At 46.2% G+C, this 17,790-nt stretch overlaps 1 protein-coding gene across 8 annotated transcripts in view; it reads left to right on the forward strand.

The window, feature by feature from the left end:
- The window catches only part of LOC105192538 (nucleolysin TIAR), a 472,885-nt gene that overhangs the window by 447,654 nt on the left and 7,441 nt on the right, over window positions 1-17,790 (forward strand). For all 8 annotated transcript variants that reach the window (XM_025298465.1, XM_025298464.1, XM_025298462.1 and 5 more), the window contains 4 exons: window positions 5,948-6,128; window positions 11,612-11,741; window positions 13,454-13,695; window positions 14,349-14,529. In XM_025298465.1, the coding sequence (XP_025154250.1) occupies window positions 5,948-6,128; window positions 11,612-11,741; window positions 13,454-13,695; window positions 14,349-14,529 (734 nt within the window). The remainder of the gene's footprint in view (window positions 1-5,947; window positions 6,129-11,611; window positions 11,742-13,453; window positions 13,696-14,348; window positions 14,530-17,790) is intronic.

A 17,790-nucleotide genomic window follows, 5' to 3' on the forward strand; every position in this document is an offset into this window, starting at 1 on the left:
CGCATTTTTCGCATATTTTTTATCATTTTCTCATATTCTGTACAATTTTTCTCACTTCACGTTTTATATGCGTGCACAGCATTTCATCCGATACTTTTTCTCATTATTTATTCTCCGCTAATCTTACTACTTGTTTTGAGAGATTCTAACAATTAACTTTAATTGTTAATTCAGAACTATATATGTAGGCAACTAACATCAATTAAACACAAATCAATCGAGTGACAAAAGAGAGTGACAGACATCGAGTAAAGTGGAATCATTAGCATACGGAAATTCATTCGCGAAATCAAGTTGTCAAGCACGTTTTGCAGACTTATGTGAGTCTGCGATTCGCCTGTCTCTGAGATGAAATGTCGCTAGAGATTCGTACGCGCGAGTTCGACACGAGTAAAGGCCTAAAAGTACGTTTGGTTTTGACGAAGCCGCGAACTATCCTGCGAAAATAATATGTCAAATAGGGAGCGAGGACGAGGGCGAGTCGAGAGGCAGAGGGACGAAGGAACCGCTCGACCCGTTCGGCCCGCTCCGATTTCCATAAAGCAGCGGGAAGTTACAAATGCGGCGTCAGTCCGAGCACTGATTATTCAGATATCCAAGGATGTCCGGGGGAAATAAGAAAAAGGAAAATGGCCACGGGGATAGCCAGTGTCCACTTAGTGCCCGCTACCATGAATTTAGCCAGGACGAATATTGGCGCGCCGCTCGGGTGACCAGTGCCAACGAAACTTCAAGTACTCGCGTTATTTAAGGGGGTACGAGATACGTACATTCGAGTTCCATCGTCGACCACTGGAGATTCCATCCGCCATAAAACGGAGAAAAGTGGAAACTTCCCTTTCGAGAGAAGGAGAGGGAGCGAGGAGATATTGCGGAGGTCTAAAGCCGCGCCGTCCTTCCTCCATTTCCTTTTTTTCCTCTTGCTTTCTCTTTCTCCCTCCCTCTCTCCCTCTCTCTCTCTCTCTCTCTCTCTCTCTCTCTCGCCTTTCCTCCTACCCTCTTTTCTCACTTCAGTGTTCTCTCTGCGCCCCCCTTTTTTTTTTACTTAAGGTCGGAACTAGCGCGCGCGTCCGGACTCTCGGCGCGGTCGGTAGAAAATTTCGAGTTTACCCCCGAATTTCTTGTTGATCTTTCATCTCCCGGCTCTACCGGAGCAGCGAGTTATCGGAAATTCAGTGAAGTAAAAACTTACTAGATTCGCGCGATAAATCTAGTTATTCGATCGCCAAGTGGTTCTCGCTAGATAAGAATAAAGTTTCACGGGAAATACGGCGGCTGGAGCCGCCGTTGACCCGTTGGCAAGTATAGAGCTTCGATTTAGGCACGTCCGCGTAATCAGCTGCCTAATGAGCCGAATCCAGAACTACAGGCTGTTTCCGTAATGGCGGATCTTCGAACAGGCACGTCCGAGGGATCATAAATCACGGGCCATTTTCGAAGGGCAAAAGTGAATTTGGATATTTTCTTGCGACCGTTACAAATTCCATCGGTACGATTCGCGCGACGCCGTGTGATACGGATCGCTCGGCTCGATGAAAGAGAGAGAGAGAGAGAGAGAGAGAGAAAAAGTTTAAAGAAAGTTACGCGGAATTTTTAGACCGGTAGCAATGCCAAGCCTGTCGGCGCTGCCGACAGGCTGCTCGATACTCGAAAGTAGTTATTTACTTTTATTGCCGCGCGTAAACTGACACGTAATTTCAACAAGCGCGGCTCTCGAAAACGTCGAAGTTTAAACATATCGACTGTGTGTGACTGCGACTATAATACGTCGGTAAATAGCGTTCCCAAGAGCCGCGCCGGTTCGCGCAATCGCGTTAGGGTCAGGGAGCGTATTAAGATCTCGAGCGTACACGACGCATGAGTCGACCACTTAAAATGGAAACGTCGAGAGATAGTCATGCCTGAGGGCTTCCAATTGGAGCATCGCGCACTCAGTGGAATCAAATCAGTTTGGATCGGTATGGCCCAATCTCGAGAGGGAATATTTCGATTAAAGTACTAAGAATCCGCGGAGGGGAAATAAGGGCGGCCGACGTTCTTGCGAGCGAGCGAGTGAGCCGTCGAATATTTCTGAAAATTATGATTTCTCAAAAGTTCCTGTTGCGTTCCCGCGAGCCCCGGATTCCGCGGAAATTCCGACATTTATACCACAGTTCTACCTTCTATCGTCGTCGGCGAATTAGAATCGAGCGATTCAACTTGGCCGATTGTTCCGCGTCGTTGATATATTTTACGAGTCGTATAATTAGCCCGCGTCGCTTTTGTCCTTTCCATTCTCTCTTTTCCCGAAAATGTCGTCTCTCGAATGAACACGAGAGAACGCTTTCGTCAAACGGGAGAAATATGCTTGAAAGATGTTTCGGTGACATTCGTCAATATCAAGTTCAAGCAGCTCGTGACTGATTAAGGGCCACCGAAACGTGCACTAGATTCGATGTATGTACGTGGCTGTCGAGACATCGATATAAATCAACATACGGCGGCTTCGGCGTGTCACGATAGCATTTATAGCGATCGTTTGTTAACGCATGACTCGATCTCCAACGCGTGATAAAGCTCGATGCGTGATAAAAAATACGCTCAACTATATAGTCATCCTTACGGCCGATATCACCTCACGTCCGGATCGACTTCATCTTCGCAATCTTTCTTTTAAATCCTTTTTTTTTTTCTCTTATAGAATATCAGCCCCGCGTACGAAAACCTTCGCCATAGATCTACAATAGCTCCTCAATTTTTCAACCAGACATTCTCGGTGTAAAACGTCGGGCTTCAAAACGTCGGGAGCAATTCTTCCAATCGATCTCCGATATCTGGAATCTCGATTTCTCCTCTCGCTTAAATCTCAAAAACTGCGTCCGCGGCGCGGATAAGTATTGACAGAGAGAGAAGCAGTGACAGCTTCGTGCGCGTCGCTCCGAAAAATCCGATATAAAATTAATATTCCGGTGGAAGCGATTGATTACAGTCCTCGAGAGGAGGAGGAGGATGCATTGTGCGAGGGAGTTTTATATATATATATATATATATATATATATATATATCGCTCTCTTTAAAATACCACACCGCGTGCGTTCGTCAGGTGCATTCTGCGTCATAATGTAGGACAAATTGTTTGCCAAAGAGTCAGGTTAATGCAAGTGTTCGAGAATAGACTTCGCGCTTTGTTCGGACGTTTGAGGGGCGGCATCACTTATTCACAAACTGAGAAGACCGCTCTCTCACTTATCCCAACTAACTCGCCTGTCCGAAACTAAAACTGTCCTTTTGCTAGTCTGACCGTTGGTGGATAAATAAAGCGACGAACGCGACGCGAGCGAAAGCAAATAGCGAATAAAGTAATTGAATTAATGCAAACGAGAAAAAGAATCGGAGAAACAATGTTTGCCCCTCTGGTATATTTGCAGAATGTTAAATTTTTATAGCGCTTGTCCCCTCAAAGGACCGTAAAGACTCGAATCGTTTTTTGCTCCATGAGACAAACTCGATATTCTCTTACTTTCGTATCTGTTTCTTTCGTGTAAGTATCGACAGCGCGGGAAAGCAGCAAATACAAAACTGCCCGATATGTAGAACGAGTTCACTTCTCTGCCGGGACTGAGTTTCCCACATTTCGTTAACCCGACACGTTCATTTGCTCGTAATCTGTGACGAAAGATTTTGCATGCTCTGAGTAGGATTATCAAATCTATAACAATTAGATGTACAGAGGTAGACGTATCTTTCTTTGTATAATAATAATAATAATATCATTTATCTGCATCTTGACACACACACACGAAATGCTTGTTGACTCGGAGATTTTGCGGGGATAATCACCCATGATGCAATGTGTGTGCGTGTGTGTGTGTGTGTATGTGTGTGCGTGTGCGTGTAGGTGTATGTATAATCTCTGGAGAAAACCATGCACACGTACCCCGAATACCGATGAGCGCGAGAAAGCGCATAGAGTATAGAGATACGATCCGCTCATCCGATGAGTAGAATGCACAATCGCGGTGCGACACGATAACGCGCCAATATCGGTCAGCGACGGTGTCACAGCAGCGATGACACATTGATTCGTTCGTTCGTACACCTTGTCGTATAATAATTCTCAGCTATTAACCCGCCGAACGATCGGCGATCAAAGACGGCGGAATCGTAAAAAGTTGACGGCAGCCGCGAACGTCGCCGTCGTCGCGCTCGGATATTTCAATCTGCCCCCCTCCTTTCCCCGCCGCTCTTCTCCCCCCAACTCCCCTCTCACTCTCTCTCTCTCTCTCTCTCTCTGTCTCTCGCGCGCGCGTTCTTTTTTGCGAAATAAGCATTCTAGAACAAACAAAAAATTTTTTTAAAGCCGATCGCAGGCGGGGAGTTTTGTGCGCCGCACATTCCGAGAATACTGAGAATAACGTTCGCCGGGCAATAAAGAGATAATGCCGAGCTTTGAGAAAAGAAGAGAACGTCCCTCGGTAAGTTCTTAACGGGACGTTCTGCCGTTCTGAGAACCTTCTATCCCCGAACGAGGCAATTACAGGCCGTGGTTTACCGGTCGCGTTTACACCCGTAGCCTGCTTCCACGGTATAGGCTAAGCCCCCCCCCCCCCGTACGATCGTAAACTTAGCTGACGGGGTTCAACCTCTTTGGCATTGGCGTTCGATATCTCGAACAGCTCGCGTCCCGCTTCGACCACGTCGTGAAACCCGGTTGACCTCTTTCGTAGTATCAGTAAAAGTAATGCCGCAGAGACGCGACAGAGAACGCGGGGAGAGCGCCGGGAAGAGGATGAAGGATACGTGACAGATCTATCGCGTCGCGGCAAGTAGATACTTTCAATAATAGCTTTCCCAAGGCTCCATGTGCGTGTTGTTTCTTATATTGCTGTCGGGATCGGGAGCCGATCGCTGCTGGCTGTCGCGAGCGGAATAATCGTTTCGCCGCGTAGCCGCTGATCGTTTTTTGATGAATGTCCCCCTCGCCACAACCTCGCCCGCCGGGCGCGGGCGCTTCGCTTCGCGAGCGTTACTCATTCTTTATGCGTCGATCGTGATTACGAGCGAACGCGACTTATACGGGACGAGTGGGGCGCGCGAGAGAGACTGTGCAGCATTGATTGATAATAAAATAAACGCCGATGGCGTATAAATAAAATAACAGAGAGGGCAGTCGACATTTCCTGCGTTGTGTGCATTAATATACGTGTGCGTGTGTGTCTATATATATATATATATATATATATATATATATATGTGAGTATGCGTGGTTGGGGGGTGAATTGTTTCCCTAATTAAGGAATAATTTTATCGTCGTAATTTACAACGATAGAACATTACTAATATTTGACAGGCGATGAATTAAACGCGAGAATTGAGGAAAATTGGTATACGCTGACGTCGATTAAAACAGATCGCAACGTAGCGTGAACGTTTTGTATGTATAAATATATATGTATATGTATATGTATGTAGATGGGTGTGTGTACATGTATGTGTATATACGTAAAGTAAATTTGTTAACACATAATTCCGTATTTTATATTTACTAGAAATAATTAATTTCCTGCTATGAACAGAATAAACAGCGATGTCGCAGCAAATATAATCTAAAAATTCGCAGCGCAAAATTCGTTGGCCGAAACCGTAATCGAGCTCTCTCGCTCGCGATAAACGATTCCCGAACCGTTTTACATTTTTCTATATTCCGTTGTGTGATACACGTTAGAATTCCGTTAGAATCACAAATTTATTTGAATATGTACCGAGCGATTTTTTTTCCTCCCTTTTCCCACGAGTCAACTGCGAATTTTTATTGCGAATCCGGAGAAGGGTACACGAGGTGTGACTTAAACTTTGAGGATCCGGTGTGGCTGCGATTTACTAACGCTTGAATCGTGTTTCTTAAACTTCCGCCGATATGTCGCACGAGCAAACACAGACTAAGGTGCTTTATCTTTTTGTCCCGCAGCGAACGCGAAACCGCTGACGTTCGACGAAGTTTACAATCAAAGTAGTCCGACTAATTGCACGGTGTACTGCGGTGGATTGACCAACGGTTTAACAGAGGATCTCATGCAAAAGACCTTCTCGCACTTCGGCACCATCCAAGAAATTCGAGTATTTAAGGACAAAGGATACGCTTTCATCAGGTAAATATATATATATATATATAAATGTGCATCTTGATGATACGTCGCGCGATATATCGATATATCCCTGCATCTGTCCAACAGGCGTTGATATTCATTTTCCATTCTGGCGGGCTCGTCATACAGATTGACATTACGAGGGAAACCTCTCAAAGAACGCGTCGCGAGTATAAAAATCCACGTCCGTCTTCGCGCCTCGAAATAGGAGCTGGGCGAGAAAAAGACTCCTCTCTCTCTCTCTCTCTGACACGGCGATGGCGGACCTTCGACCAAGTCGCGGCGCGCTATACGAAAGTAACAGCTGTCGTACTTAAAAATAAAACGTCACGCCAGACATCCGCGCTGCTTGTTCTTATCGCACGCCGCACGTGAGATAAAACCGATAATTTTGAATTCTGAGGTCTCTCCCCGAAGACTATCAACGACGTTGTTGAAGCGCGTTGTTGAAGCGAGTAGGCAGGCGGGCTACGTGTCATGAGTGGTAGCTTTTCAAGTTGTCAGTGCAAGCTGAGGTCCAAATTCCCCAAAGCGGCTATGGATTCCAGACAGATCCCGCAATCAGAGATGATCGTTCGCCATTTCGCGAGCGTACAATGCGCTCTAGAGCCGAGCGGCAGGCTCTACGGGCTCTACGGGAACTTGGTGTAAACGTTCGCACGTGTGCAAAATGCCGCGCTGAACGCGCCGCTAACTTTTTGTTACGACTCGCCGTCACGAATACTCGGCGCGATCGATACAACACACTTTTAATTTCGCCGTCGCGCGTTAACCGTGGTATAAGAAGTAATCCCCGCGAAACCCCGATAGAGGTTCTAATATATCGGTCGCGCATCGCGCACACCATGAGCCGCTGCTTCGGCTTTCAGCCAGCTCGTGATCTCCCCGTTGGAGCCGTCGGATATAGCGCTGCTCTAATTTCATTCTTTTCGCGATCATCGCGAGCATTAACTCGTTATTCGTGGTCTACATTGGTGCCGCACAGCCCAGGCTGCCCCCGCGCGGTCCTCACAATTCCACGTGTTTGCGAAAATAGTCGAGATCCCGGCCATTTCATCAAGCTCTCAACTAACGGCGTTTAATCATAGATCGGCTAAGCCGATTACGAGTGGTCGACCCTTCCAGGAGCTTTTCTAATCTAAACCAGATATCTTTATTTATCTCTCTCTCTCTCTCTCTCTCTCTCTCTCTATTTGCTAGAATACCCGTCCGTTTTCGCCATTCAAGAAATGTACCTATTAATCGAGAGAGAGAGAGAGAGAGAGAGAGGAGAAGGGTATATACGTACATAACGACTAAACTGCCATAATTTTTGCCAACATAAACCCAAGTGTTTTCTCCATTAAACTAATAAAGATACAAGAGTTTCGCGTATTATCGCGCCGCATCTCGATAAGTTGCGGTTATTAAAAGTCCTTTTATACCCCACCGTTTAAATCACAAAATGACTTATCGATCAGCAGACTCTCCGCGAAGAACACTCGAAGCCAATTCTCTGAACGTGAAGAATTAAACGACGTACTTTGGTGGGTGAAATCCTTAAAACCATTCCACTGATTATATAATCAAACTTCGTTAATTACCGGAGCTTTTTACTGCCTTGTAAAGGCAGGGGGAAAATCCAAGGCAAAAAAACTTGGTACACTATACATACGCGCGATGTTGTAAATTTAATCAAACTTTAAGTGCTCCTTGACGTTATGTCGTAATAATAACTTGTACAATTTCATCCTTCCTGTTGTTTCTTTTTCTTCTTTTTTTCTGAGCAAACTCCTCCTATCCCCTCAGATATCTCGGGTATATATTCAGATATCGCCGACACGCTAGACGCAATAAAGTTTCGCAGAATATCGCGCAAAACTACGCAATCGTCCTCGTGGCGGTCAGTTTTCGAGAGCAAAACGCCTACTTGTGTGAATTCGTCCTGGGAAAAGTGGAATCATAATGCCAATCACACCACCACGCACACATCGATTGTCGGGAAAGCTTACGTCGCTCTTGTCTAAATTTACCATTCAACCAATCAACCCAGAGCCATTACACTATAGTGCCGTAGCCATACACGTATTATGCGTGGCTGATGATACGCTCGTACCAACCGAACCGGTCGAATAAATTTATCAGAAAATCGAACAATCTGGCCTAAAGCCAAGCAGGTGGGAGCAACGTATGTGTATGTGTAACATGTGTACAAAGGCTACATTTGCATAAAGCGATTGGATGTTGGGCGCGCGATACAATAGTCGCGCGCGCGTGCGACGCGAGACTTGAGGAAATTTTACCGAAAATCATGAGCGATGATCGCGGCCGACGCGAGTAATACGAGTCATCGAGCGAGGTTTTACGAAATATTAGGAAATTGCGTGGGTAGTGCGCCAATACCGAGCACCGCTTGTGATTTATGGCACGAGACGCGAGAACATGTCGGGTCAATGGCGGCATGTCGGACTCATCAAGCTCGGATCCGTGACCATTTCATTAATTCACCCATTACATCGGCACAGATCATATACATATTTCGGCTCAACTTGCCAACAGCGCCAGCTGCAATCCGCTATATATGTTTCGAAAACATTTATGAAAGATTGTCAAATATCCCGTAACGAGGCTAATATCTCGCAAAATACGAAGAGACGGTGTCGGTCGTCGTCACGCACGATCGACACGAATTTTGTCGGCGACGCACAATGGGGCCAAATGACATTTTTTGGTTGAAAATTCTCTAGAGACCTGAATTTCCAACCGATCATCGATACACCAATGGATGAGGTTGATTCTGAATAAATTCCAAAGAGATCTGTCAAGCCGAAATTTTGAAAAAATTACCGGTTCAGGATTCATGGGTTTAGGATTTGTGTTAAAAGTTTATCGTTTAAAGTACAGTGTCTTGGGTTCGAGCCTATGGATACTAAATGCGAGACCCCAGAACTTATAATCCCCTTTTAGAAAACTCAGAATTCCAAAGCTCATCGTTTCAGCGCACATTAAGAAAGAATTAAGCCACATGAACCCAATAAGTAAAAACATGGAGAACCCGAGATTTGGCATTCAGCATTTCTAAGTTCGAACTTAATGTTTCATAACTGAATATTCAACGTCGAGTATTATTAAGTTCTCGAACTATGGCTAGATTGAGTTCTTGGACTATTTGGGGCTCTTAATATATACGGCTTCATGCATCCACGAACTAAAAAGTTCTCGGATTGATAGATTCCTAGGTTGATGGGCTTAAGACTCAAAATCCCTCGATTTTGTGCTTAACGGCTCTATATTTGATGTTTTTGTATTTTAGGCATATGAGTTTTGGGTTAATGGGTTTCTACTTCAAGATCGATAAATCTCAAGGTGTCTGTTGATTGGTTTCATAGTTTCAATCCGCTGAATACGCTATTAGATAGAAATAAGTGTCGAATAATGAGTATTTCACAAGTTTCTCGCGTTTAACGATAATTTTTTCTCTTTTGGGGCTAGTAATTCGAGACAAAAATTTTTTTCAAAATTTTGGCAAGACAGATCTCTTCGGAATTTATTCAGGATCAACCTCATCCATTGGTGTATCGATGATCGGTTGGAAATTCATCTAGCCCCACTGTGCGACGTCAACGACCGAGACGTGAGCTTCTCGGCGCGTGAATTAACGTGAGCGATCGCGAAATAATGATAAATCCCGTGGCGCGCGGAAGCGCCGCGACCATGTCGATATCTCGGAGCCTGGAGAAAAAGGAGCCTGAGAGAGTTCGTGAAATCAGCTGAGCATTTATATCTCCCGAAGGCGAATTCAGCGCTTCACCTTAACGACGGCTAGGGATCCGTGACCTACCTCAGAAAAGACTGCCGAGAGTGTGGGAGGGTTGCTCTAGAACGAACGAACGATAAGAGAGAGAGAGAGAGAGAGAGAGAGAGAGAGAGAGAGAAAGAGAGAAGCGGTAGTCGAGAAGGAGACTAGAGAGGGAAGCAGGGACGGAAGAAGGAGACAAAAAACCCTTTCTTACGTACCACCTCCCTCTCGCCACCCCCACCGTTTCCTCCATCCCTTATCCTTTCTCGCGCGCGCGTTGCTCGATATCCTTGTCCGTCCTTATCCGATACGATGGCCTCTACTGCTCCGTACGTCTGCCACAGTTCCGCCACCCTTGGACAATGTCCGTCGTTCAGATATCTTCCGTCTAATTGCTCTTCCTCCCTCCGTTCTCCCGTGGCGCGCGGAACCCCGGAAACGAATATCTCGGGATGACGTATGGACTTACTGCAAAGTACAGCGAGGAAGCAAGACGGGACGGGTGGTGGATAAGGAAGAGGGAGGTCTTTTCTTCTCGGGTGAAAGAAAGAATCTTATCTGCCGCTGGTTATCGCTCGAGGTTCGGTCGCGGGAGAGAGGGGGTTGCTGACGATGACCATCGTTCGTCCTACTCAACGATCGTGGATGGGAGCTCGATAGATGGAAAGGGGCGAGCGCCTAGACGAAGTCGCCATTGTGTAATCTCGAACGCGAACGTTAAAAGTAACCTAATCCTCGATAAATTCAATAATTCCCTCTCGCTGCTCTCTTTCCCCTCCCTTTCTAGTTCTCTCGTTCTTGCTCTCGCTCTCGCTCTCGCTCCCGCTCCCGCTCTCTGTCTCTATCGCACGCGGTCCGCCGAATTCGTCGCGCTCTAATCAGAGATCCTCGAGCACCCTCGTCCTTGTCCGCCAGGGACAAAGTTGATCGAATTTACCGCGAGAGGTGCCGGATTCTCATATATATGGATAATTGGAAAGCGCTACATATAGAACCGAGCTCCATTCTCGCGCTTAAATATTTACGTAATGGCCCACAAACGGCGAGGTATTCGTCTCGCAGCAACAAAAAGCATAAATGCATTCCTTGTCGATGCCGACAAATTTGGAACGCCTGGAATATTAAATTGCCCGCTTCTCTTTCTCTTTCGCGCTCTCCCTCTCCTTGTCCTCCTGTCTCTCTCTCTCTCTCTCTCTCTCTCTCTCTCTCTCTCTCTCTCTCTCTCTCTTTCTCATAAAACCCTTCGGTTTTTTGAATATCGCCGAAAGACGAGGCCGTTGAAGCGACAATTTATCCGTATCATTCGTTGTAATAAACGATAACGCGAGCGCATTCCGCCGTCCGAAATGGCGCTATCCTAGCAAACTAGAAACTAACCTACCTCGCGTAACCGGTGTGTAGAATTTAACAGCGAATGCCTGCCTACATCTACAGTAATCTAGATTCGTCGAGATTCACAATTACTGTGCTCATTCGTGCGCACGGTAAACTCGCATAAATTAAACTGCAGCAGTCGCAGAGACCATTTCGTTAAGCCACCATAATAAGGTCCGGTTTAACTGGTGGAAGGAGCACCGCATTGCTCCCGGGAAGCGGACTTTTCTTTTTGTACACACCATCGCGCCCGGCGCGCACCAACACCGCCGGCGACGTCGTCGAAAGACACGTCTCGGCGAAGGACCTAAATCCCCTTCTCTTTCGATTTCAGGTTTTCCACCAAGGAGTCGGCCACGCACGCCATCGTGGCGGTACACAACACAGACATCAACGGCCAAACGGTGAAGTGCAGTTGGGGCAAGGAGAGTGGAGATCCTAATAATGCTCAACAAACTGGACAGGTAAACGCTCTCTATCTTTTTCCTTTTACTCGTCCTACGAAGTGGACATTTTCGACGTGAAATTCCGCTCACCCTGTTTCCCCGATATTTACATCGCCGCTCGTACACGCGAAAGACGTCGGAGAGAAAATTTCTCTCTCTCTCTCTCTCTCTCTCTCTCTCTCTCTCTCTCTCTCTCTCTCTCTCTCTCTACCATATTTTATGAATAAACTCCTTCGATACCTCGAAACGTAATACGTGGAAAATAAGAACGGCGATCTCACGCGCATGGGCGAGTATAAATCGCGAGTGGAGTGTCCGCGTTGCGGAGAATCGACGATCGTTCGCGGAAGAATGCTACGATTAATCTCTCGCGCCTGATAAACGCGTCAAAGCGATAAACGTGCCGGCAAATTACTCGACGCGCATACACGCGTACGTATAAAACTTGAGCTTGCCGTTGTTATACGTGCCACTGGGATCGAACAGTATACACTCAAAGTGTCTCAAAGAAGCGGACGCTGTTCAAAGAAGGAAGTAGTTACCAGGTTCGATCACGACCGGTTCCTTCCGGTCTCGCGCGGCTAAAGTGTCCCTGTTGGTGTATCGGTATATATGAGAGACTGGCTGGAGAGTCCGGTGAAAGAGTAAAGCCGAAAATGGGGAGAGAGAGAGAGAGAGAGAGAGAGAGAAGATGACAGATCATGGGTAGGGGAGAGAGAGAGAGAGGGGGGAGGGAGAGGAGATAGAGAATCGGGCAAGATTCCGGTCTATTCAGGTGCCTCTCTTCGAAGTGTGTCGGCCGAGTCTCTTAGCAATTAGCTCCGTTAGAACGGGTAGGTACGCCCGATCTGGGAATGGTAGCCGAAGTACTTCCCAAACCCTCTCGCACTCCCCGCTAGTACTTCCGTGCATCCATCCACTGCTACTCGGCCCGTGACATCGCTCTAATTGATCTCTATTCCCATAACGCGCTTCTCCCAGGGGAGCCGAGATATCACGTTAGTACGTATATCCTGCCATACCCTGTTCCCGTATTCAACGGAATCGGATTGGTTTGCGTGATATTCCGGTTGAGCGTGCCGCTTTAACGAAGAGCTGTAATGGCCGCGCATTATTTTCGTCAACTTCTCGAAAACGCGGCTATCGGGGAGATATATCGGGGACCAAAGATGCACTTTGCATGTTCCATTATTTAACAGTGTCGCGTCGTCGTCGCCCGTCGTTTGACACTTTCGAAATCTTTCTCACGAGCAAAAGTGTAACAGGAAGTTCGCTCGCTTGCTCGCTCGCTCTCTCTCTCTCTCTCTCTCTCTCTCTCTCTCTCTCTCTCTCTCTCTCTCTCTCTCTCTCTCTCTCTCTCGCTCTCTCTCTCTCTCTCTCTCTCTCTCTCTCTCTCTCTCTCTCTCTCTCTCTCAGGCGCCGTTGGCAGCTCGATAATGAAACGGAATCAAACGGACGGACGGCGAGAGTCTTTTCCCCCACATAATTGTTAATTATGCGAAATTGCCAAGACGCTCGTTACTCAACGACAAGTATCATTCGGTTTTAACGCGTGGGAAGACGGACACGTTGCCGGCAGGATAATTTCAACGGCGCGGAAATGATCGCGCTCGCGCGAGGATCTACGACGGAACGGAATTACTATTGTCGACCCTATCGGCATCGTTAAGCATAAAATCCAGACAATGTTCTTGCTCTTTTCTATTTCATTGATCCCCGTGCTCTTTCAGGCGTTATCGTCGGCGACGTACCCATACTACGCGGCGGCGGCAGCTGCCGCCGCGGCGGCGGCGGGCGTCGCGGGTGTCGGAGGCGTCGGTGGCGTCGGCGGTGCCGGACAACTGGGATACTGGTATCCGCCCCAATCTTATCCTACGACAGCGACACAAATGCAAGCTGGCGGCTTTCTTCAGGGCATGCAGGGATACACCTATGGACAGTTCGCCGGATATCAACAGGCGCAATATATGGGGTAAGCTTTTCACGCGAGATAACTTCTTCTCGCCCGTGCCGCGTTAGGGCTATTGTGCGCGCGCGGTCGTCGTTCTCGTTGAGGGCTGAAATTTCGCACGCGACCGGGCTCCTGAATAATCCTGAATAATCCTGGAAGGAAGAAAAGAGAATCCGAATCGCGGATCGAAACTCCAGTCTAATACGTACACATGAAGACACACCGTGCCCCGCCCGCAATCTTGTAGTATCCGTCTGCCGGTGGATCTAGCGTGCGAGCTCGAAACAACGACTCGGCGAATTTTAAGCCGGCCTTCCGAGCTTTAACATTTGCATCGAGCGCTTTGCAAGTCGAAGGCGTGTGTAACTTCCGCACAATTATTCATAACTACTCGAAGAAGATTAACACGTAGGCAGGCTCGTAGACGCACAGACGCGCTCGTCGGCGTGTATATCGTACCACGCTATCATTATAAATAGAGAGAGCGCGATCCTGCCCAACCGAGAGCGCAAAATATATTACAGACGGATATTAATCGTCGATGAAATTCGCCCCGACCGTTTCGCCGTTTCGTCCGTAAAATAAAACGGCGAGGAAGAAGACGGAGAGACGGAGAAAGAGAAAAAGATTTCGCGACTCGACAGTTACGTATTTCGTATCTCTTGCGAACGCAGAATGGGCATGGGTGTCCACGCCGCTGGCACAGCGGCAGGATGGGGCCAGGGATTACCTGGGGGACCACAGTTACCACCACACCACGCCACGACGGTCACGGCACCCCCAGGGGTGCAAGCCGCACCCCCGCCACCACCGCCACCGGCACAAATGATGGCCTACCCGATGCAACAGTTCCAGGTAACCATTACTTTATCTATCCCGCCTGTGCGGCGCATCTCGCTGTGCGCGAACGCGCGCCGTGTTCGTCTGTGTGTGTGGTGTTGGTTTGCTGACGTAGGAGTGTTTCGCTTGTTTCTTTTTTTTTTCTCTTTTTTTTCACATACCTCTGCATCTTGCCCCTGTTACGTGCAAAGGCGATTTCGTCGGTGCCGGTATTGGCTTGTAAATGTTGCACGTGGAAACTCGATTCGATATCAAAAGGATATCGAAGGCATGTGTCGGCAGAAGAAGAGTATGTGCGATATACCATATATATATATATATATAATTCTAAGATTACCGACATATATACATACATATATATATATATATATGTATGTATATATGTCGGTAATCTTAGAAAACCTCGTAAACTTGATACTGTATATCATCATTCGAAAGCTCGAGCGATAGAAGTCGGCACGCTTCGCGAATGCCGCTCTGCCGCATTCACGGGCAATTTTGCACAAATGAAATAGCGAAACGTGGTTACTGCGATAACACGCATGTCATATAATTTGCCACGCACGTGTAATGTTCGGTGTAACATTCGTTTCGACTTGAGTCGACGATCATTTGCGAGGTTGCAGGAGCAACGGCGGTATGATAATTTTAGCAATTTGCCGTGCGCAGCATTATTTACCACGAACCGCTTTTGTAAAATACGCCGCGAATGGACCGGCGCGATTTCTTAAATTGTATTACAAAACGAGCATTATGCGTTTTACGTCATGAACGCGATAATAAATTGCTCTTTCGATAGCACGCAGCCGGGCGCGCGCACGCGCGCGCTACATCATTAATCTTCAATTCGTTGGTCATTTCAATTTATGGATAAAACGCGAAATCGTTTAACATTAACAAACAGTGCTGTGTGTAAACGAGGCGCGGATGATTATTATCATCGAAGGCGCATGTATGCACGCGCAACCCAAGGTTGCGATTTTCGTTGCGTACGAGTTGGGTAAAAGAGAAAAAAAGAAAAGGAAGAAAAAGAAAACAGTTCGCATCTTTCGCGCACGCGTAATTCGTAGCTATAATAATAATCGATATGTAAAGACGGTAAGTATTCTCGTACTCGAGTGGTTACGCACAGCACGTTACTCATCTCTGCGCAAATAGATGTACAATTAACATTTCGTTTGCCAGCTCCGACGAGCGTGTTTATTTTGCCATAGACGAAGTTGTCCCATGGCGGTAATGATTGTGTTATGAACGATTGTGTGGTTGAATGTTTGTAATGAGCATGTCTGCTAGATTGAAGTAACACGAGTAGCAACGAGGCGAGAAATATACAGCCGAGATACTTATGCAATACAGAACATTTCTACCATCTTGTGTACCGAATTTCGAGATATATTAATAGAAACTCAAGAGGGAGAAAAGCAAGACCACTTGCTTTGAATTTTTGTCAAAGAAATTCTCGATACTAAAGAGTAGATTGATGGGACTAAACGGGGTGTCATGCGATGCTAAATTGTAGTTGCATCGCTTTGATTTGTATCATTCTAATGTGATCTCTAATCTGTTGTCAAGAGAGAAAGAGAGGGAGAGAAGGAGAGAGAGAGAGAGAGAGAGAGAGAGAGAGAGAGAGAGAGAGAGAGAGAGAGAGAGAGAGAGAGAGAGAGAGAGAGAGAGAGAGAGAGAGAGAGAGAGAGAGAGACAAGATTACACTTATTTGTAACGGAGTAACTTTTAGTTTCGCACCAGGCATTGATGGAGCAAGACAGACTCACTTTCCCGCTCGACGTATCATGATTTAGATACGTTCCAAAAATTGTGCTCCATGGCAGTGAGGTGAAATATGATACTTATCGTAGTTGTCCAGAAAAGTATATATACCTCGGACATTTTATACTTTCCGCACGGACTGCACACGTAAGAAAGTGCGCACCGCACACAGGCACACGTGCCATCGCTAAAAACGACATGGCCGCAAAAAAATGTGGAATATTTGAAAAGAGATCGCGGATGGCTTCGGGCGAGCGCAGAGAATGCATTTCAACTCAGCACCGCTTCTAATGGCCCGCGATTCTTTTTGCTACGAGAACAATTTCTGAACCTGACAACTTGAGGTTTCAGAAAATTGAGAATGACTATCTTAATTTAGAAGCTCGCTAAAAATTCAACTTTGAAATTTTTAAATTAACTCTTCGCTTATTTCTTTATACACACACACACATATTTTCATCCCCATCGCTTATTAAGTAAAACTGGAAACGCGTACGTAATTACGATCTTCAAATATTTATGTCTTTTATGTTTATTAATCACAATTGCATTATATATACACACACACATCACGCATACATATATGTAGTCACATGTCCCTTTCCGCTGTGATACGTTAAACTCTTCGTATCTCAATTTAAAATTTAAATTGCAAAATTTCTTTCGGATTATCACGTAGTGCTAAAATTCAAATTATGGAGAATGGTCACTTTAAATAATTAAGTCAAACAGTGCGTGAGCTCGTATCCTAATAATCTCGATTTATTAATATATAACTGTCAGATAGACGTTATCCATCAATTGCAAAAACGTGAAGTTCGGATTAAGGAATAAGTCGGATCAAGCGGTTAAAAAGTCAAAGTTAAAAGATGCTTCAAAGGAAATATAGTTATTCGAAACAAGAGAATAATTGTTTTCTGACGAGCAGGAGGAACCGATGGAGTTAAGTTGAAATACGCGAAATCGAATTAACGGACGAGTATCTGATTTAAAATCCGATTTTGCCCGCCGATTCTATTCATCCGCCGTAGCTTTAATCTAAGAATTCAGGAGGATCTAAATGAGTTGCCGGGAATAAAATCCAATAAGCGTCGCGACATTTCTGCTCCCTTAGGGTTAACAATGCGCTTAACCATTTTTCGTACTTTGCGTGCGAACGCGATTGTGCCTACTAAATCTACCGCGTGAACATTTGTCCGCACGTGCACAGCATATTTCGGCAATCTAAAATGGAAAAGAACGACACGTTTAACAATGACGTACAAGAAATCCTTAAATAACTGTTATCAGCAGCGTGACTACGAGCTATTCGAGATAACGCGAGTCGCCTACTGCAAACGTTTTATCGATTTCGGCTTTCAGTCATTAATCTGCAGCTATTTGCAATGCGTAAAACGGCCTGTCGCCCACCTATGCTTAAGAAGATACATACATTTCACGTAGCTATAGTTGCTTTAGTGAGCTCTTTGTGTATGTTACATACAACGGAGCAAAAGTCACATACGATTG

Source organism: Harpegnathos saltator, unplaced genomic scaffold (genome assembly GCF_003227715.2).
Source record: "Harpegnathos saltator strain DR-91 unplaced genomic scaffold, Hsal_v8.6 scaffold219, whole genome shotgun sequence".
Classification (NCBI taxonomy): domain Eukaryota; kingdom Metazoa; phylum Arthropoda; class Insecta; order Hymenoptera; family Formicidae; genus Harpegnathos; species Harpegnathos saltator.